General features: G+C 45.3%; 1 protein-coding gene across 1 annotated transcript in view; it reads left to right on the forward strand.

Annotated features, from left to right (window-relative positions):
- Window positions 1–4,944: 4,944 nt before the first annotated feature.
- PDE4DIP (phosphodiesterase 4D interacting protein) overlaps window positions 4,945–21,482 on the forward strand; it is a 60,980-nt gene continuing 44,442 nt past the window's right edge. The window contains exons 1-9 of the mRNA XM_081867415.1: window positions 4,945–5,915; window positions 9,799–9,918; window positions 11,173–11,292; window positions 11,799–11,882; window positions 12,295–12,513; window positions 14,249–14,407; window positions 19,781–19,894; window positions 20,380–20,517; window positions 21,221–21,400. Coding sequence (XP_081723541.1) covers window positions 4,953–5,915; window positions 9,799–9,918; window positions 11,173–11,292; window positions 11,799–11,882; window positions 12,295–12,513; window positions 14,249–14,407; window positions 19,781–19,894; window positions 20,380–20,517; window positions 21,221–21,400 — 2,097 coding nt within the window. The 5' untranslated portion in view covers window positions 4,945–4,952. The remainder of the gene's footprint in view (window positions 5,916–9,798; window positions 9,919–11,172; window positions 11,293–11,798; window positions 11,883–12,294; window positions 12,514–14,248; window positions 14,408–19,780; window positions 19,895–20,379; window positions 20,518–21,220; window positions 21,401–21,482) is intronic.

Here is a 21,482-nt window from a genome sequence, read left to right on the forward strand (position 1 = left end):
ATGCAGACTCTGTATCAGAGTTAGAATCTGTAGGTGCAAAACAGAGGAAGCGATGTATATCCAAGTTGATTTAGGTGGGGTGAAGGGGTCTCATTCTATGATGTGGTTTTGACAGACTAACTGTACTGACATTCCATATTGAATGTTGACTGTAGATTTCACCAATGCGTTCATTCTCAATGTCAAGTGAGAGAATGACTTCAATGAGGTGTTACAAGCAGTCCAAGCCCCTCTCAGAGCCATCCATCCTGCCTGTGAGCCTTCCCAAGACATTTGTGGCCTGCCAAGTAGGATGAAAATACCAGGTGCCTCCTCTAGAGCAGTTTTCAGGTGACACTTGGGAAAACTTTTACAGGGCTCATGTAAATATCCATCACAGTCTTCTGCTGGCCTCCTCCTGATTTCTTCTGAAGAGAAAGACTGAGGTCTCTTTGGTTTGGACACAATAGGAGACATCCAAACTGGAGGCACCTACTCTTTCAGGATTCCTTTGGCTGATTTCATCTCTGATTCTTCCTTTAGGAAGCCCAGTCGGCAAAGACCAAAGCAGAGAGGATGACAACTATGGCAGAGGTTGAAAAGGATCGCTGTCTGAAACTCACCAAGGAGCTGATGAAGTTCACCAAGCTGCAGGATGAGACCAGGAAAAGCCAGGCTGTTTTGGAAACCTACAGTGCTATGTTGGCTGAGAAAAATAAGTATGTTTCTATGGGTTTAGTTCCACTAATTCGGTTTGTGTCTGCCTCTGCCACCCGTAATGTTAAATCTTCTGAGAAATTTAGGGGAAAGGTTTTTTTATTTTCCCCAAAGTTGTGTCAGTTTGCATTTCTTAGTGCAGAAGGTAAAGATCTTTCCTATTTTAATTAATTCAAGAGGGTTCTGGAAGCTTCTCTGTATGAAAGAAACAAGCAGAAGGTTCATTATATTTAGTTATCACTTCAGAGAAGCTGAGTACAGCTGGCTTAAAAGTGGTCCTGTTATCTCTTTCTCTCAAGGTCATGCTGACTATAATAATAGGCCAGAAGGAGCCTGGATTTGCTCTTCTTTCTTTCTTTCTTTCTTTCTTTCTTTCTTTCTTTCTTTCTTTCTTTCTGGTGTGGTGTTCTGTACACAGTATGCTTAGTGTTAAGGTTTAGTCTTATTATTTGTAACTTTAAGTTAAGTTGAGTCTGCTGCCAATCCTAAATGTATAGATTTGACCATTATGCTCATTTGCCTTCAGTAGCAGTAAAGCTCTGCTGGATAAAATAAAATTGCCTCTGGTCTATTTTTGGGGAATCCTGCAATGTGTTTACAGTAATTTTTTATTCTAACTGTATGCTGGAATCTGCTCAGGATCAATATTGAGTAGAATTCATGACAAGTTGAAGAGGTCTGTGCAAACTTTGTATCTCTCTTTTGGGGGCAGGGGTGAACTTGAGGCCTTGCTGCTGGAAGTCTCCTGGCTTGTTTGGTTTTGTGCTTTGTTGGTGGAGGAGGTGCTCCTCTGAGTGACAGGCTGACAAAGCCATCCGTAGCTCATTGTATTTGCCTCCGTGATGTCCTGACCTGGTCTAACTGCCCACAGTCGTGCCAAATGGCCATCCTGCCCTGTATCTCTGTATCTCGTAGTGTTCCTTGCTTCCAGCCATGGTGACCAGAATGTTTTTCCTCTGCAGGAAGATTGAGGAGCTGGCTTGGAATCTGAGGGACAAGGAGCAGCTCCTTGAGCAGCTCTCCACAGAGAAGCAGAACCTGTTGCAACGTTTGCAGGAGCATGAGGAAATGAAAGTGCAGGTAACAATGCAGCTGAAGTTTCTCCAGAGCAAGCACTGTTTTTCTAATGGTTCTTTTGCATCCTGCCTGCCCAAACGGCCTGCTGTTGGGTATATATTCCTTGTGGTCCCTTCTCTAGCCACACAAGATGTTTCCCTCTGCCTGGGAAGTGTTTACGCTGGTCTTCAGAGGCCATGAATCATTGTTTTCAGGAAGCTGCCTCCCTTTGCCACTTCTCTTCCCACCTGTGCAGATATTGGCAACGTGGCCTCCTTGCATGAACAAGAACCCCTTCAGTCCCAATCTAATCCTCAAGCATCATTGGACCCGTAACAGAATCCCCCCAAAGATCCCAGATACCTTCCAAATATTATTATTTTTGCTAATACAGAGTAAAGCAGACATGCTTTGAAAATGAAACAAGCCTCACAAATACCATGGGCCTTTTCACCTACACATTACACTTTGAGTACCTCCCCCCCCCCCGCCCCCGCAGTCCAGATAGAAAGACCATTCTGTCCTCACATAGCAGATGAGCCGAGAGCCCTTGTTACAGAGGCATTAATGTGCAGTGTCAATTGAAAGAGGCGAGCTTCTGCTTCAGCGAATGCAGGCAGAGGAGCAGCATGGTTCCACCTAAGCCCACCAGTAGACAAAGAAAGAGATAAAAAGCCCCAGAGCTGCCAGGAGTGAGAAGGTGCCTTTGCTGTTATGTGGCATTCCTCTCTCTCTCCCTCTCTCCCTCTCTTTGTACATGTGTGTATTCCTGGATGACTGTTAGCAGGACTGAGACAATATCGCCCCCTGAAGCATGGAGCTGCAAATGTACTTAATAAAATGGTCCAGTGACATGGGAAGACCAGGGAGTTATGTTACTAATTACTTATAATATCAGGCAATAGCTAGTAGCTGCTCCTACTGCACTGAAATCACAGGAGGAAATAATGGGGGAGTGGGGAAACAACTGCATTTCTCTACATACAAAATACTGCATTTGAGCAATTTGTAGTCCCTACAAAATAAAACAGGGACGCGGGTGGCGCTGTGGTCTAAACCACTTAGCCTCTTGGGCTTGCCGATCAGAAGGTTGGCAGTTCGATTCCCAGCGATGGGGTGAGCTCCCATTGCTCTGTCCCAGCTCCTCCCAACCTAGCAGTTCGAAAGCACGCCAAAAAGTGCAAGCAGATAAATCGGTACCACTCCGGTGGGAAGGTAAATGGCATTTCCATGTTCTGCTCTGGTTTCGGTATTCCGTTGCACCAGAAGCGGCTTGGTCAAGCTGGCCACATGACCTGGATACCTGTCTGTGGACAAACTTCGGCTCCCTCAGCCTGTAAAGTGAGATGAGCTCCGCAACCCCAGGGTCATCTGTGACTGGACTTAACTGTCAGGGGTCCTTTAACTTTTTAACAAAACAACAACAACAACAGTCAACTGCAGTTATCTGACAATGTCCTCTGGATTCTCCATCAAGGTGAGTATTCAAAGGAAGGCGATTCCAGAGAAAATAGCTAATGTGGAAGGAAACTAACTGTGTTTGTTCTCCTTGTGGTGGAAGAAAGCCAATTATTTGTCTTAGGTTCCAGTCTAAGTCTCTTTTAAAAGTATAAAAAATGTTTTGGTCTTCAAATAACTTTCAAAAAAATTCTGTGAGTCACAGAATTAAATGCAGCATTCCAGTAATAATTTCATGACAGAATAATTGTCTTACTTCTCCTTTGTTATTTATATATGTGTTAGAGCCAGTTTACTCCTCCTTTCTTTGTTCCTAAAGCTTAATGGCTTTTTATCCTGTGTATTAAAGGTGGCTCATTTATTGGAAAGGCCATGACCCTCTTTCCATAGGCACTAATTTATTGTGGGATTTGTGTTCCTATGGTTTAGCGGAATCAAACATACATTGCCAATGGCTTAGTTCACATGTAATGCTGAGCCAAACTATTGTTTAATGGGGAAAACACAAGCAGGTACGTTCCTGGCAGCTGTACTCCTCCCTTGGGAACCAGGCAGAGGGCCTTTTCGGTGGTGGCACCCGCCCTGTGGAATGCCCTGCCAGCAGATGTCAAACAGATAAGTGGCTATGTGATTTTTAAAAGACATCTGAAGGGAAGTTTTTAGTGTGTGATGTGGTATTGTGCTTTTACAATTTTTTGATGGGAGCTGCCCAGAGTGGCTGGGGCAACCTGGTCATATGGGCGGCATAGAAATAATGAATTAATATTATTGGTCCTCCTGCTGCTGCACTGTGGTTTGGCTAAGTGTGCCATCCAAACCTGGGCATGTGGTTTGCCCCCCAAAACCAGGAGATCAGGTTCAGACAGCACCCTAAACTGAGTAATGGTTTAAGCATGGCAGCAGGAGAGCTGGGGGAGGAGTTCAGTGATGCCAGTCTGTGAGGACTGTGAGTTCACACTATGCTATGGTTTGGCTTAGCTTTATCTGCAAACTGAGTCAGTGTCATCATCACTGCTCTGTCAATTGTATTGCTCACAGATACATAATTCTTCCCTTTCACATACATAATTCAAGCTCAAAGCATCTGAATTTGCATATCTGATGTGACTGTACATTTAAGGTTTGCCTAAAACTTTATTTTTTTGGTTTTTAGTAAGTCACTGTGTTCTATGTATTTAAATCCTGATTGCATGAAAGTTCATTTTAGATGGCGTAATTATAGAGCTGTAGAGCTGGAAGGGACCCTCAGCGGTCATCTAGTCCAACCCCCGCAATGTGGAAATCTCAACTGAAGCATCCGGGATAGATGGCCATCCAAGCTCTGCTTAAAAACCTCCAAGAAAGGCCAGTCCACAATTTCTAGAGGGAGACCGTTCCACGGCGGAACAGCTCTTCCCGTCAGAAAGTTCTTTCTAATACAGACCTGAGCCCATTGGTCCAAGTCCTGCCCTCCAGAGTGGGAGGAAAAAGCTCGCTCCATCCTTCCTTGGAGGGTTTTGTCTGCATCGCCGGGTGCTGGGGGGGGGGGGGGGCTTCCCCTCGGGCCGGGAGAGCCGGGAGGCTGCTGCTCTGAGAACGGGATGCTGGAGAGCTCCGGGGGCTGCCGGGCGGGGCGGGGGACTACGACTCCCAGAAGCCTCCGCGGGCCGGCTGCGGCCGCCATCTTGCCGGGGGACCGGGCGCGGGCGCGGCCGGAGCATCTCTTGGCGGGCGGCGGGCGGCTGCCGGGGGCCGCGCTGGGGATGCGCTCGGAGTGGTGCCGCGTGTGCGGCCGGGCGCTGTGCGGCAGCCACCGGCGCTGGCTCTTCCACGGGGCGTCGGGGGCGCCGCCGTCCCCCGCGCCGCCGCCCTCCCGGCCCAGCCTGCAGGTGCTCCTGGCTCACGCGACGGGGCGCGAGGTGTCCCGCGACGGGCGCGCCGAGTTCGCCTGCGGCAAGTGCGCCTTCCTGCTCGAGCGCGTCTACCGCTTCGACACGGTCATCGCGCGCGTGGAGGCGCTGTCGCTGGAGCGCCTGCAGCGGCTGCTGCTGGAGAAGGAGCGCCTCAAGCTGTGCCTGGCCGCCCTCTACCGGAGGACCAACGGCGCCCCCGAGGCCCCGCCGGAGGCCCCGCCGGAGGCCCCGCCGGAGGGCCAGCCGGGCGGCGGCGGCGGGGGCGCCTGGGACGCCCGCTACCTGGCGCTGCTCCGGGAGGACTTCGCTTTCTCGGGCCTCGAGTGCTGGACGGAGGGCGAGGCGCGCGCCGACGAGCAGCCGCCCGGAGCCCCGCGACGGTGCCGGGGCTGCGCGGCGCTGCGCGTGGCCGACGCCGACTACGAGGCCGTGTGCCGGGTGCCGCGGAGGGCGGCGGCGGCGAAGAGCGGCGGGCAGCCCCAGCGCCCCGGCGACGGAGAGAGCCTGGACGACGAGGCGGCGGAGGCGGAGGCGGAGGCGGCCGGGCCGGGGCGGAGGCGGAGGCGCGGCGAGGAAGCCGGCTCGTCCTCGCTGGAGTCGCTGGCGTCGGGGCCCGCGGGCGGCGGCCTGGCGGCGGCGCTGAGGCTGCTGAAGGCCTTCGGCTGCAAGCCCGTGCGCAGCCCCCGCGGGAGCCGGCTGCCGGTGCCGGCGCGGAGAAGCCCCGAGGGGGCGGCCGGGGCTCCGAGCGAGGCGCCCGAGCTGCGCGAGCTGTGGGAAGAGCTGTGCGCCGACTACGTCCCGCTGCGGCCGAAGGTAGCGCCCTCCCGGGCCGCCGCGGGGAAGGAAGGGCTGCTGTCGGGGCCCCGAGGGAGCCGAGCGGGGAGGAGAAGCCTGTTTTCCGGCGAGGCCCTCGGCCAGCTCCTTTTTAGGTTTCCGAAGGAGCGGCTGGCCGCGCATGTAAAGGGGCTACAAATCCTTGTTTTCGTTTTACCGTTAAGAATGCATTTTATTCAAAACGTATACAGTATTGGACTTTGTGCAACAAAGCAGTGCTTTCCCCCCAAGTGGATGTGCTGAGCATCAGGGCAGCAGAACAAAATCCCGCTTTCTGGGCTGTCATGTAATTAAGTACAAAATGTGAAACCCTTAAAAGGCATGGATTGAGGAGGGGGTGGTCTTGTAAACCTCGTGTACACCTGGCAGCATTGTGACAATTTTCTCTCCTCTTAGTGACCTTGTACAGATGGTATCTAATATGGGGTTGTGCTGCCTATAGACAGACTTCTGCAGTTTAGATATTCTAAATAATTGGTGTGTCACCTTGAATTAATGACAGCTCCCCTAGAACTGTGTCAGCTGCAGTTGCCAACATTCTAGGTACCATATGCAATGGAGTCCTGGATTCTCTTGGCTTTGCTAGAATTTGAAATCTCATTAAGTTCAACTTCTGGTTGTATTTAAGAAATTGTGCCTCTGTCATCTTTAATTTAGAAACATCCATGTCAGCCGAATTGGATTCACGTCAGTGATAAGTGCTGATTTCAGCTAGCAGCAGAAAATTTAAAAAATGCATACCAATGATTGGTGACAATGACATTTTCATCTAGTTATCATCCAGCTTTGATTAGGGGAAGCTCACTGAACTGCTTTTAAACACAGTAGTGGAAGCTTCGCATTAAGAGCTGAGCCTCCGAAGCCTTTTGCGGCTGAGGATTATATTGAGCTTGTAACACCTTGAGAAAATCTTGTTCTGTTAAACCTTGGGGTTATCACTATTGCAAAGAAGTAGGTCCTTTTCTAGAGCTTTGGCTTAAATTGAAGTCAGCAAGACTGCAATTGTCGTAGCACTGAAAAGATCCCCAAATCTGTTGGCCTTCAGCTGGTTTGTGGCCTTTTTGACCCATAACTTGAGTGGCTACCTGGCAATCCCATGCATGTTTACTCAGAATTAAGTCCCATTAGGTACAATGGAATTTCCTCCCAGGTAAGTGTGTATCGGATTTTGCCCGTGGGGTGGGTCTCACAAGCTAAAGAGAAAAGGTCAGATCAGTTGTAGTAGAAGAAGAAGAAGAAGAAGAGTTTGGATTTGATATCCCGCCTTTCACTCCCTTTAAGGAGTCTCAAAGCGGCTAACATTCTCCTTTCCCTTCCTCCCCCACAACAAACACTCTGTGAGGTGAGTGGGGCTGAGAGACTTCACAGAAGTGTGACTGGCCCAAGGTCACCCAGCAGCTGCATGTGGAGGAGCGGAGACGCGAACCCGGTTCCCCAGATTAGGAGACTACTGCTCTTAACCACTACACCACACTGGCTCCCTAGTAAAATGATAGTAAAATCATATTTGAGAAAAATATTAAAAGTGCATGCTGAACATAAGAGCTGGGTGTGCAAGAGTTTGAAGGCCACTGTGCCAGAGAATAACCCGTTTTTAATTTTAAGAAGATAATGGATTTAATTTTCTGTTTTGATCATTTACAAACCCACACTCTTATCTTTGAGAGCAACAAAATACTGTCACCAGCCAGGGTTGCTTTCATTGTCAAATTGCAACAGAGGAGGCCTTTTTAATCCAGATACGGCTTGCTTTAAAGCTGTACGTGGAAAATCAGAAACGGGCCAAGTTACATGTCTGCTAGAAAACTTGATATCTGGTACTTGAGCCAGATATTGTATTCTGTGCTTAACATCTGAAGTAAGACACTGATGCAGTTTTAGGATGCCAAGGTGATGATGCCTCCCAGCATTAAGGGCTAGAATGTCAGATTAACTCTGAGGAAACCTAGAATCAAATCTGTACTGAGCCTTGAGCTTCACTTAGGGTCAGCCTGCCTAAGCCGAACCTGCCTCACAGGCTTGTTTTGGTAATAAAAGGGAGTTGGAGTGAGAACTAGGTACATTATGATTGTTTTTTTGGAGACAGGATGGAATAAACTAGTTGGTAAAAACAGAGGAGCTAAGTGGCTTGGTTTTAAAATTCCACCATACATTGAATAATACATATGTTTTTACTCCAAGGAGTGGCTGTAGATCTTTGAAACTCCTCTCAAAATAATCAGCAAGCTCCTCTTGGGTTCCCTTAAATGAGCCCCAATGACTTGTCTCATGTAGCTTTTCTTTTAATGGTTTTATGTTGACCTGCTGTTTTTAGTGGCTGCTTAATTTTACTCAACCTACTGATTAAATCTATTGCTTTTTAATTGTGATGGTAAGCCGCTTTGTCCTGAATGGTGGGGTACAAGTATTTGAAACTAACAAATAAAAGTAATCATCTTAAAAACACCAAGAAATGTCAAATAGGAAAAAGCACTACAAAATAATGAAAACAGTAATTTTAATGGCAATAAAGTAACAAGCAATGATAGAAGTATTATACCACCATCCCCTTGAAACACTAGCAAGCAAAAGCTCTTGGAATTCATTCTCTGTTCTTTGTTACTGTGACACAGAATAATTTCCAAGCAGCTTAATACAGTACACAACTTTTCTGCAAGTGTGTACAGCTTTTGGAGCATGTGGGACATTAGTAGCATTGTTGTTTTAGACATACTTTATTAGGAATACACAGTTTTTTTACCTGCGGAGGAGTGATCAGCAGCTTGCAGCAGAAAAAGATCCTGGTCTTCCCTATAAAACAACAACTCATTAATTTGGACGCAGCTTAGTAAGGCTGTGACAAGAAACGTCTGAGTAGAGCTGTCAGCAGTAGTGTATTGCCCTCACTCAGAAAAGGCTGTGCTCTGGGAAAGATGGAGCCATTCAGGTTTTCCCCAGGAAATGTTTGTTTGACGTCACTGTGACAGATTCAGATATCAGAATCTAAATCTGTTCACTATAGAGAGGATATTCCATACATCAGACCTTTAATGGCATTTGGGAGGGCACTCAGATGAAGCAAAAGGGTTATGAAATATTTTTACTCCACAACTCAGGGGCAGCACAGAGTGGGGCTATTTAAGGTACAGGTCCCTGCGCAGTGATTTCCCTGGACACCTCTGGATCCTGAAGCTCAGCGGTGAGTCTGAGCCTGGTTGCAGTACAGACTTTCAAGGCACAGGACACAGTTGTTGTTAATGCCAGACCTTGCTTTTGCCACCATGGGGAAAGTGATAAAGACTACAGATTACCTCAGTAGGAAGTCATGGAGTTGAGGCAACTTTGTGCTGATGAACATGAATCAGACTCCTTGCTTAGTGACTTAAAGGAGTATGAGGGGAAATTGTGCAACAGAGAACAAATATTTTCGAGCTGCCTTGAATGTCATTGTGTGTCAGAAAGGCAGCCGGAAATATTTTAATAATAAACTCACACAGACTTCTTGTACTAGACATATTAGCTCCAATACAGCTTGAAGAAACAAAGTAACTTGAGTTCTGGTTAGTTTTGCTAGAACAATGAGGAGGAATGAGGAATGAATAGCAAGAAATGGAATTGAGAAGAGCAGGGGAAAGGGATAATTAATGATACTTTAATTAGTAACTGATGGAAAATTAGATATTTGGGTAGAAAATGGAAATGTCAGGGAACTTGAAAGCTGTGTTTATGGAATTGGAAGGGTTAAATTGTCCCAAGGCCAACCTCTCACTGTGAATCTCCTTCATTTACCAGTCCATTTCCCTGCTGAGCTATATAACAATGGAAGCAAACTGCAAAAGGAACCTTATCTGAGCAAATGTCACTTTTTTCTCACCCTTTTCAGTATTTGTTTGAAGACCAGCAGCAACTGACTCCAAGCAACTTATCACAAGGCAAACAAGCATCTGAACTAAATAATGTAGAACTGCTGGAAAAAATCAGCTGCCTTGATACTACCAACAAGGTATTTTTTAAATAATAAAAGTCAAAAGTGCATTAAATAGATTTGGGGTTGGTGTGTGAGTAAACACAACACATGGTGAGACATCTATAGCCTTTTCCTGGCCTATGTCTAGTTGTATGGTGGTCATAACATCTACAGGTGCCTGTGCCCGTAGTCAAAAATGCATAGGTTCGATCCTATTTTCAAAAGCTAGAAGGGTTTAGATTCCATACTTCAGGCGATGTGTGTTAGATGAAAAACACTTTGTCCAAGACATGGGAATGCGGAGCTGGCGACAACCAGACACAGTCCTATTGCCTCAGCACTTTCGATGCTGTGCACTTCCTCCTAAGACTGGGGTGGGGACTCTTCCTCCCTGCTTGGTCTGTTCCTTTTGAACTGGTTAAACCCCTCAATTCCTACATTCCAGTCACGAGTCTCATCCCATCAGGTTTCAGTAATACCTAGCAGGCCATATTTGCCATCCTGAATTAAAAGCTCCATTTCATCTTGTTTGTTTCCCATACTCTCTGCATTTGTGTCGAGACAACTGAATCCATGGGTTGGGGCATGTGGGCTTAAACTTTTGTGCTCAAGCCTAAAAAACTGTTCTGGGCCAGTTGGAGCCATCAGTGTGTTACACACACACACATTGTCATTTCAGCCTGTGGATGTGATCTGTCGCAGTCAGAAGCAGTCAGTTTGCTAGTATCACAAAATGCAACCTAACACTAGGGTGAGGCTAGGGGTTGTGTATTACACATTTACTTTAAAAATGAAACCTGAAATCCTCAGGTTTCATCTAAAATTTCCCAAAATTATGGGGCAGTAAACTTTCCAATAACACAATATATGTTGGAGGCTTAGGAAATTGCAATTCATGTAAATATGTAGAAAGGTTGAGTAATTCAGCAGTAGGTTAAAGCTGTACAGGCATACCTCATTTTATTGCACTTTGCAGATACTTCTCCTTACGAGGATGTGGGCGCAGCTGTAGGCAGCACAGCTGCTTCCAGGGAAAGGAAGCTGCCTCCCTCTCCACTCCACCCCTGCAGCCGGCGGGGCCTGGCTTAATAAACCACAGTAGAGTGTAAACATAACTTATGTGCACTGGGAAACAAAGAAAATTGTGGGGCTCACTTTATTGCAATGTTCCCATTATTTTGGTGGTCTGGAACCAAACCTGTATTGCCCCTGAGGTGTGCCTGTACTGAGAATGGAAAAGCGTATCTTATGTGGTCGAGTTCAAAGTGTGTGTTTGTTTACGACATTTAGCAGCTGCAAGAGAAACTGAATGAGATGGATTTTGAACTGAAGTCTGTTCAGCATACATCCCAGAGACAGGATCACAAAATCCAGACCTTGAATGAGACCTTGAAGAGCAAAGAGAAAGAGGTTTGTAGTGTTGCCATCTCCTTGTCCAGTAAATGCTGAAATAGAGCCAGTGATTCAAAATTACAACTAACTGTTATTTGTAGCATATGAAATCTTCCCAGTATGTGAAATTGGGTAAGATAATTCTATAGAGAATGGGGTGAGCTGTCCTTTCTGGTACAGCATTTTAGGAAATTCTAACAGTCTTGTTGCACCTTGGGGCGGAATTTCCCGAACATGCCCACCAGCTAAAGGACTCTGTCTTGTGCAGCGGGGCCTCTGCTTTGTGCTCTACCTGAAATAGGCTCTGGTGGGGATTCAGGGGACCCACCCCCCAGAACAGCACTCAGGGGAGGAGTTGGAAGATTGCTCCTTGTAGCACGTGGCAGCGCTTGTGCAGAGAGAACATGTGAAATAATGCAATGTTGAAATCCATTATCTCAACTACCCCACTACAGATTATGTCTCGGGAGGGGGAGGTGATAGGTGCCTTTGCTAATTTCTCACTGCTCAATTGTGTCCTGTAGTCTGAAGAACTGTACCGTGTAATTGAAGGGCAGAATGAGACAATAGCCAAACTACAAGACACACTACATAAAACCCAATTGCAGGTATGTATCTTATTTTGATATTTCTTGTCTTATATCGAATATGTCTTGTCTTATCCCAGACATTTGAACTAGAGGTTCAAAGTATATTGCCCTGATGTTTAGAGTACTGTATTTCAAGAAAATTAGCTGTAGATTGTAATATATGGTAAACAAAGATAATCCCCATTAGATTCCAAGGAGACAAAATACACAGCCAAGCTATTCAGATTATGTAGTGTACATGCAGATGCCACTAGCTACTTCCTCACTGTCTGAAAATGTTCCACCCTTAAAGAATTTTGCCTGCAGCATTGGCTACCAGCAATAGCCTATGATATACCATGGAATGCACTTTTAAAAGCTCCAGTATTTTTCTGGGCAGTGATTTCAGTCTTAACCCCCCCCCCCCTTTTCTGTTTTCACCTTTCTGCAGATCCCAGGGGGCTCCTCCATGTTGCAGCAGACACAGCCGGTAGCACTCCTTGAGGTACAGAACACACTTTTCTTCACTCAGCTGGAAGTGCAGCAACTGAAGACGGCTCAGCAGAAAAAGGATCTCCAGTTGGCCGAGGCCAGGAAGACCTCCTGCCTTGCAGAAACATGGCTGCAAGAGGAGCAGCAGCAGAAAGAGGCTGCATGGAAACACAACCAGGCATGGCATGAATTCATTCGTTGAGCCCTTTTCACCCATCAAAATATAATAATAATAATAATAATAATAATAATAATAATAATAATAATAATTTATTTATATATATTTTTAATAAATATTTTATTAAGTTTCAGAAAAAACAACAAACATAAGAAAAAAACAAGAACAGATACACAAAAATACAAAATACATAAGAAAAAAGAAAAAATAGTTTCAAAAAAGAAAAAACACATTTTAAGAAAAAGAAGAAAAAACACAAAAATCCCTCTTTTACTTCTCATCTTTGATTCACTTATTTTCTTGACTTCCTCACATCTCCCTTTTTTGTATCCCTGTTGAAAATTAATTCAGCAAATTCATATCCAATTTATTTGTCTAATTATCCATCCAATCTTATTTTTAACCTCGTTGCTAGTACCCCTTCAGTTCATTTCAATGCCATTAACTTTCAAAAATTTTACAATATTTCTGTAAATAAATTTTAAATTTCTTCCAACCTTCTTCCACCAACTCTTCTCCCTGGTCTCGGATTCTGCCAGTCATTTCCGCCATCTCCACATATTCTATTACTTGCATCTGCCATTCTTCCAGAGTGGGTAGGTCTTGTGTCTTCCAATGTTTTGCGATGAGTATTCTTGCTGCTGCTGTTGCGTACATAAAAAAAGTTCTATCCTTCTTTAACACCAATTGGCCGACTATGCCCAGGAGAAAGGCCTCTGGTTTCTTATTTATTTATTTATTTATTTATACCCCGCCCTCCCCGGCCAGGACCACACTCAGGGCAGCTAACACCAAATATATAATACAATAAAAACACAAACGATTGATTAAAATAGAGTTCAAAATCACATTAAAATCAAAATGAAATTGAATGGCAACAACTATAGTGGTAAGGAATATTAAATATTCATCAGGCCCGGCCATCCGTGCTGGTCCCATAGAAAGAGGGAGGTCAAAGGCCTGGCAGAACAGCTCCGTCTTGCAGGCCCTGCAGAAAGATGTCAAATCCTGCAGGGCCCTGGTCTCTTGCGGCAGACCGTTCCACCAGGCTGGGACCAGTCTAACCTCCTTGAGGCCCGGGACCTCCAAAGTATTAGTGTTTGCAGACACTAAGGTCCTCCGCGGGGCATACCAGGGGAGGCGGTCCTGTAAGTACGAGACTTCTAGGCCATGTAGGGCTTTAAAGGTCAAAAGCAGCACCTTAAACCTGACCCTGTACTCCACCGGGAGCCAGTGCAGCGGTATAGAACTGGCTGAATGTGGTCCCACGGTGAGGACCTCATAAGGAGCCTCACTGTGGTGTTCTGCACCTGCTGGAGTTTCTGGGTCAGTTTCAAGGGCAGCTCTGCATAGAGCGAGTTACAATAATCAAGCCTGGAGGTGACCGTCACATGGATTGCTGTGGCCAGATCAGGGTGAGAAAGGTAAGGGACCAGGCCTAAATGGAGCTGGAACAGCTGAATGTCTTGCATTGTCCTTTGCTGTACTTCAAGGGCCAGAAAACGTTTTCATGTCACAAATAAAAAGCCTCACGTTACTAACTGTAAAAGTAAGGTTCACACAACCGGTTTGTGGCAGTGTGGTGGAAATGGCCAGTGTTTGCCTTTTGGGGAGTGTGAGCAGTCCTGTCGCTTTCCCTGTTGCGGCTCAGTTCAACCTTTCTGCCCTCTTGAGAGTTCCAGAGATGCTTCCAGGCCTGATTGACTAATGACTACATTGTTGTGTTGGTTTCCAGGAGCTGCGTTGTGCTCTTCAACAAGTAAGAACAGAGCTGCAGAACAAAAACTGGCAATGTTGTACTTTGGAAAGAGAAAGATGGTCAGAGATGCAGAAACAAGAGCTGAAACTGAAGCATTTGAAGCACAGGCTGGCTTGCAGAGAACAGCTTCTACAGGTGAGATACAGATGGGTTGTTAAATTCTGTTTGGGCAAAAACACACCTTATTTCAGATGGTGTGTGTGTTTAACAGGTGAGAAGGTCCAAAGATAAAACCAAAACAGTTCCCAGAGTTGTTGGTGTTGGGTTGGGAAATACAGTTGCTAAAGGGAATCTTCCACACTAGTCTGGAATTAACCAGCTTTGTTCATCTGCATGATGCTGTCATCCTGTATATTTTTTGCAGTAGTTCTGTCTTTTCTCACAAAGGCTATAACATTTTCAAAAGAACAGAGGAGTGGTGTAGAGCTGTTATACAGTGGTTCTGCTCCTTCCTCCTGGGCCGTGTTCAGAAAGTGGTGGTGGGGGATGAGTGTTCAGACCCCTGGGCTCTCACTTGTCGGGTGCCTCAGGGTTCTGTCCTCTCCCCGATGCTTTTCAACATCTACATGCAGCCGCTGGGAGAGATCATCAGGGCATTTGGGCTGGGTGTTCATCAGTATGCGGGTGATACCCAGCTCTACTTCTCCTTCATGTAACGATGTACGGGAAAATGAACCTGTTGCAACTCAGCACACATTTATTTGTGGGGAACTGCATTTTTGTTCACTTTTACTTGGCTAAAATATGTGAAAAGTATAGTAAAGAAAAGGAATGACACCCACCTCAATGAGGCTCAAACACCCCAGCAGCCATTTCACACCAGTTGGTGCCAACAGAGCATATTGGGATGTACTCAAAGGAAAAGCTCAGTAATGGAAGGTTTATTTAATTCTGCTTTTGGCTTACAGTGCATTGCTAGGAATCTAACAACACATTAGAAACAGGCTAAAACATTATCCCATTGTTCAGTTAAGATGAGGCTTGTTAATTCTTTATTCCATTCATTTCTCAAAGTCTGTGTGTCAGATTGACACTAAACTTCTGTAAAAAGTAATAGCTGGGGGGGGGTTAGCTTCTAAGGATTCAGACAAGTGTTTGAGTATTTCCTGTGTCTTGGATGTGGATGCATCAAATATCAAAGGAAATCCTAATCCTCTGCCCACACCCACCCTGCGCAGAAGACTTCCGCGCAGGGAAAGTAGGCATAGACTTGGCGTCAAAGAGCTTCTGTGCTGGAAGAAGTTTAAGAAACGCCCACTGACGGATTCTGCTAGTGACTGAACAGCCACGAAGTGAAGGGCTGTCCAGTCAGGAAAGGTTTAAGCAGGCTTCCTAGCCAGGAGTGGTGGCAAACTTATGCACGAGCAACCCCATACATCCATTACAGTCCCTGTGGAGATGGCAGTACTGAATCGGTGGCACATGCCCTGCTGGCTTGCACTCTTGAGAAATGAGGTTATCACCCCTCTTTTATTGTCCATTCCGGGTCGCCCAGCCACTGCCACAGTGTCCTTTCTCTTGGCAGATCAAGATGAGCAGGTGACAGGAATGGTTGCAAGGTTTTTAGCTGTGGCAATCAGAATAAGGTCCACTATTTGACTGCTGATTCAGGACCCTAAACTGTGTTTTATATAATTGACTTTTTATTTCTGTTCTTTGTATGTTGCATTGTTCTTTTGTTGCTATGGCCGATGGTTGACGAAAATAAATTTTTATTCATTCACAAAAAAAAAAAGGAAATCCTAATCTAGCCAGCACTTCCTGCATGTACTGTTTATAAATTTTATCAAAAGCTTTTTCAGTATCCTAAAAAAAAGATTACTTTCTTATTCTATTTAAATCTATTAGATCAGCCACTAGTCTGATATTGTCTGAAGCATGTTTAGTTTTAGTGAATCCTGCCTGGTCACTCATTATTATTGGCAATATCCCTTGTTGCACTCTATTTGCCAAAACGGTTGTTAAAATCTTTATATTTACATTAGTTAATGATATTGTCTGGTTTTGGTATAACCGATATATGCTTGATTGAATGTCATTGAAAGAATTCCCCTCTTCATATAATAAACATAGTTTTGTTGCTAGAAGATCCACACAGTTTTAAATCATTCAGATGGGAATCCATCTAATCCAGATCTTAAAATCAGAGATGCTAAAATTGTTTTTGTATACGGTTTAAATTTGGTGTTGTTTTTTAAAGGACATGTGTATCTTCCTTTTCTACTTTCATTGAGTTGCCCATTCTGCATGAAATTTTAAAAACCTGGTTATTAATCTCACTTGGAGAATTTTATAATTCACTTCCGGGTTAGCGCCATCGTTTAATGGCGGATTCCCTCCGAGCTCCGGAGGTAATCGGCTCCGCAGGATTGGGTCTCGCCCGCGGCGGCGACGCGGGGACCCTCAGAAATCACAGGCGCGGATGCCTGTGAACTTGGTGACTCGGCGGGCACCATCTGCACCCCCCCCAAACCGCGAAGGTGCCTTTTTAAAGGCTTCTGAACGGAGACGGGGAGAGGCGCGGTGCTGTGAGTCCACTGCTCCTTCTGCGGAGCGAAGCCGCAAGCCATTGACGGAGAGCGCTGACTTTTTCCTTGGATCAATTGGACTTTAAACTAAAAACCCGTGAGTAACATGGAATTTGGAATTTAAAGAAAAAAATTATTTTGAATCAGGAACGAGCGGGGAAGGGTTAAAAAGGAAGTCCGCCCCCCCCCCTCTATGTAGATAATTTTAAAGCAAAGAACTTATTACCTAAGGTCGAGAGGATCTTCTTTTTTTAATTAAATGATTTCAACCCTCATGGTTTGACATTATAAGAAATTTTACCGGAGGATATAAGACTAAAGTGTGGGAGCTCAAGTTTCACCCCCCTGGAGTGTCCCGCGAGAGAGCCTGCTGATGAAGCACTGAGGACTTTGACAGCTGTCAAATTGACTGTGAGAGGGAAAAAGAAAACCTTGTTTCTGTTGTTTCTGCTGGTTATTTTTGTTATAATTTGTTGCGAACAAGGAAGAACTGATACAAATAAATTGGCTTTTGGGCTGGAGCTGAAAAATATTAACAAACTAAAATCCCCCTAGAGGGGGTTTTGGACATTACAATAATGGCTGGAGAAGGGAAAATCCAGACTGAACTGGAAAGAACATTTGTTCTCTTGGGAAAATTACAAGGGGAAATTCGTGTTTTGGCTACAAGTGTCACAACTCTGGCCTCAACAGTAAACAATGCTGGTGGAGCTGATAAGGATTTGAAGCAGGAAGCTCATATATTTGAACATTTAGGCAAACTTGAATGTTATGAGAATATGGAAGAGGAGATATGTGCGGTTTCTGGAGCCAAGGAAGGTGGACCTGTAACTTCCCAGATGTTAAAGGAAAGCTGTCATGAGAGCTGCAATTGGTGGCCTGACATGAAGGCAACAAAGGAGAATGACAATCTGATGTGGAAAGCCTGGCCTGAATTGGTGAGCCTGAAATTAAGAGATCCCCTTTTGTGGAGATCTGAAGACCGAAGGATTACAAACTTGATTCTGGGGACATTTGGACTCGATAGGAGTATGTTGGGGTACCCTAGAGGTTTCAAGTATGGAGGGCTGGCTGGGAAGAATATGGACCCTGTTGGGCCAAAGCCTCTTCGAAATCTGGGGTTTAACATTAAGGACTATCAAAAAGGCGGGCAGAGAGGGGCTGAAAGAGACTTAAAAGCCTCGGACGTGAGATCTCCAGGCTAGACAAGATATTGAATTGATGAACTTTTTTGGGGGGGGGGACTGAAACCGGGAAAGGGGTGGGTGGGGTCTGGGAATCCAAAGGGTATATAATTATAACTTGCTTTATTTTTATTATGTTCTGCTATTTGTTTGGAATTGGGGAAAGCCATGGAAGGGATATTTTGGTCGACTTTAGGAAAAATGTAACGAGCAATGCTGTTTAAGTATTTGATGTCTAATTTTGAATATAAGGATTTGTTGAATGAAAAATTTAAATTGGAATACAAGAAGGGGAGGTGAGAGGAGGTCTGAGAAACAAGTTAATGGAAATAAGTTTTCGAAATTGTATCTGTTTTAATTTGGTGTATTTTGTGTTTTTTGTATTTTTGGTGTTTTTTCTTTCTTTTTGTTTTTTAAAAAACTAATTTTTGGAAAATTCAATAAATATATTTATTAAAAAAAAGAGAGAGAATTTTATAATTCACTGGTTGCCCCTCTAATACTGGGAATTAATGCTCTGTCTTTCTTTTGTTTTAAACAATTAGCCAAGATCATGGCTGTTTTTTCACCATTTTCCTAGTATTTCTTCTTTGTACATGCAAGCATGAATTCTGTCTGTTGAGAAAGAATATTATTTAATTCATACTTTTTTGTATTTTGTAGATGGATTTCTAATCATTTGTGCCCAAGATTCTTTCATTTATCAAGTTATTCATTCCCTTGTTTTTAAGCTGATTTTTATTGGAGGCAGGTGCTATAATATGTCCACTGATACGTGCTTTGTACGCTTCCCATTCAGACTTTCACACAGAGGTTGTTGCTTAATTCAGTTCAAAATATTGTACAGTCTCTTCCCACTTTGGTTGAACAAAATGTTAATCATTAAGTAAAGACATATCAATATACCAGATACTAGAAGCCTTCCCCAGGTTATGGCCCCCACATAACTGCATTATGATCAGATACATAGTAGGGCTGGGTGATGTATCAAAACATTGCCCCAAAGCAGTTTGAGGTCTTGACTGCAGTTAAGGATTTCAGAATTTCCAACCCGGCAGTATATTGCGAATACAAGCCTCCTCCCTCCCTCCCCACTCTAGCCACTGCCTACCCTTTGCATGTGTTCATTGCCTTCTCCAATCACGGAAACAACCGCTGAGACGGTTAGGGTGCCAGTGGCAGAAAACTCATTCTGAATCTGACTGGACACAGGTTAGAGCTCAACGCTGAGCCTACCAAGCGACGGCGAAGAGGACTTTCACTTTTCACTTTCTTCATTGCCTCTATTGCATCTGCAGAAAATAGCAGCAGGAGACTCTTTCAGGTGGTTCGTAATTTAACGGAACCACCTTTGCCATCAGGGCCTGGTATAGACCCCAAGATCTCCTGCAATGATTGTGCAAAGCTTTTTTTGCAGATAAATTCACTCAGATTCGGACTGCTTGTGGCTACCCCCATCCTGTGAGCAGGCATGCAATGGTTTTTCAGAAAGCTTTCAAGGTAAGCCCTATCTAGGCTGCTCTAGAGTACACTGCAGTGGCCAGTCAAGGTTAAAGGAGTCGAAGGTGCTGGGCCAGTCCTTGCTGTCTCATGATAAAAGGCCATGCTTGGCTGTGGCTTGTGCCCTGACCTTGGGTAAATGTGGGTCAGAAAAGTTGCCTCCTTGTCCCTATTCACAACTGCTTCATTTGCCTTCCCAAGAACACTTGGATCTCTCACCAGCATTGCTTCTCTCTTGGAGCTTTCTGAAGTTGCTCAGGTGTTATTGATGGTGTCAATATGTTCCATTTCTGCAGGAATCTAAGGAACTTATTCAGTATCACCAGAGCTTGGACAAGAGCCCCACATCAGCTGATAATATGGTGAAGAAATTGCAACAACGAATCAAAGACAGGGATGCCATCCTGGAGGTAATTACAGAGGTGTCCAGCACAATCTCTTGTGTATTTTTTCTGTGTTCACACTGGTGCCATCCTTTGCTGTCCCAGGTCTCCTCAGCTGGTAGGTTTTGCGGAGCACAGAGCACCCTGCTCTGCACCTCTGAGGTGGCCTGCTGCTCTTAGGTGGCAGTCTGGGTGGCTTCTGTAGGGGGTGGGGCTGCATCTTGCCCTTTCCCTCAGGCAGCCAAATGTCTTGGACCGGCCCTTGCAGTGCCAAGAGCAGATGTCCTCTTTTCTCTCTTGTCTGGTGCATTGAAGAGGGGAAGGGGAGCTGAATCTCCCTCTTAACGATGAGTGGGGTGAGAGTTGTGAATTCCACAATATTGTGGAACCCTTTTTCTATGTTTGTAAACCATTTAAATAGTTTATATGTATTTTATTAAATTATAATCTTGGTTGCTTGAGTTTGTGACGCTTGCTACTTCTTTGCCCACTCGTGGCCTTTTTTGTTGCAGCGAGCGGTCGATGAGAAATTCTGTGTGCTTGAAGACAAGGAGCAGGAGCTGCAGCAGCTTCGCTTGGCTGTGAAAGAGCGAGAGCATGACTTGGAAAAGCTGCGCAGGGTCCTCTCCCATAATGAGGCTACCATTCAGGTGGGTTGCAGCAGGAAGGGCAATGCTTATGCCATTCCTTCCATCTGCCATGGTTCCCTCCCACTCTTGAGACTGACACTGTATTAATGCAGCACTCTTCAAGACGACTCTTGCAGCAATTCCTTTGCCATTGCTTTTAGGTTGACTTGAGCTATGTTAGGGTTAATCCAGAGTTTCAGAGTAGCACTCAGCACAACTTAATTATACCTAATGGTGCCAACAAGCCAGCCCAACGTTTCTATCCTCACATAGAATCATAGAACCATAGAGTAGGGTCCTCTAGTTCAGCCCCCTGCAATGCAGCAATCTCGGCTAAAGCATCCATGACAGATGGCCATCCAAGCTCTGCTTTAAACCCTCCAAGGAAGGAGAGTAAGTCCACAGCCTCCTGTGGGAGACCGTTCCACTGTTGAGCAGCTCTTACTTGTAGTAGCTCTCCAAAGTCTCTGCAAAGGGCTTTTCTCTCCTGAATTGGGTTCTTCTGCAGCAGAGATCACAGGAGTTGAACTTGGACCTTAAAACCTTAAAATGTCCAAAGTATGCATACCACTGTAGAGCTGTGCCCCCCCCCCCCAGTGCCGTGTGCATAAAGGACCTGATGGAAATAGATGTTGCTTGTTTTGTACCATGAGAAATCTAGACGGAAGTCTGGCTTGGGCTTCTGTTGATCTCTTTGCTATCCACTCTCTCCCCTCTCCCATAGGGAATGGAGAGCTTGCTGAAAGCAAAGGGCCTGGAACATGAGCAGCTGTTGACAAGCTACCAGAATTTGCGCTGGCTGAAAGAGGAAGTTGAAGCAAAATCTCTCAAGTGGCAGGCAGAGCAAGAGGGAACAGTCCGTCAGCTGCAGGCGGCGTTGCATGACAGGAATAAGAAAGTGGAAGTAAGTGAGAAAGGCAGCTCTGTTGGGAGGCCCTGGGACTGTTGCCCCCTCCTCTCAGCCAGTGATTGATCCAGGTTCACAG

Source organism: Podarcis erhardii, assembly GCF_964252035.2.
Source record: "Podarcis erhardii genome assembly, chromosome: 6".
Lineage (NCBI taxonomy): Eukaryota > Metazoa > Chordata > Lepidosauria > Squamata > Lacertidae > Podarcis > Podarcis erhardii.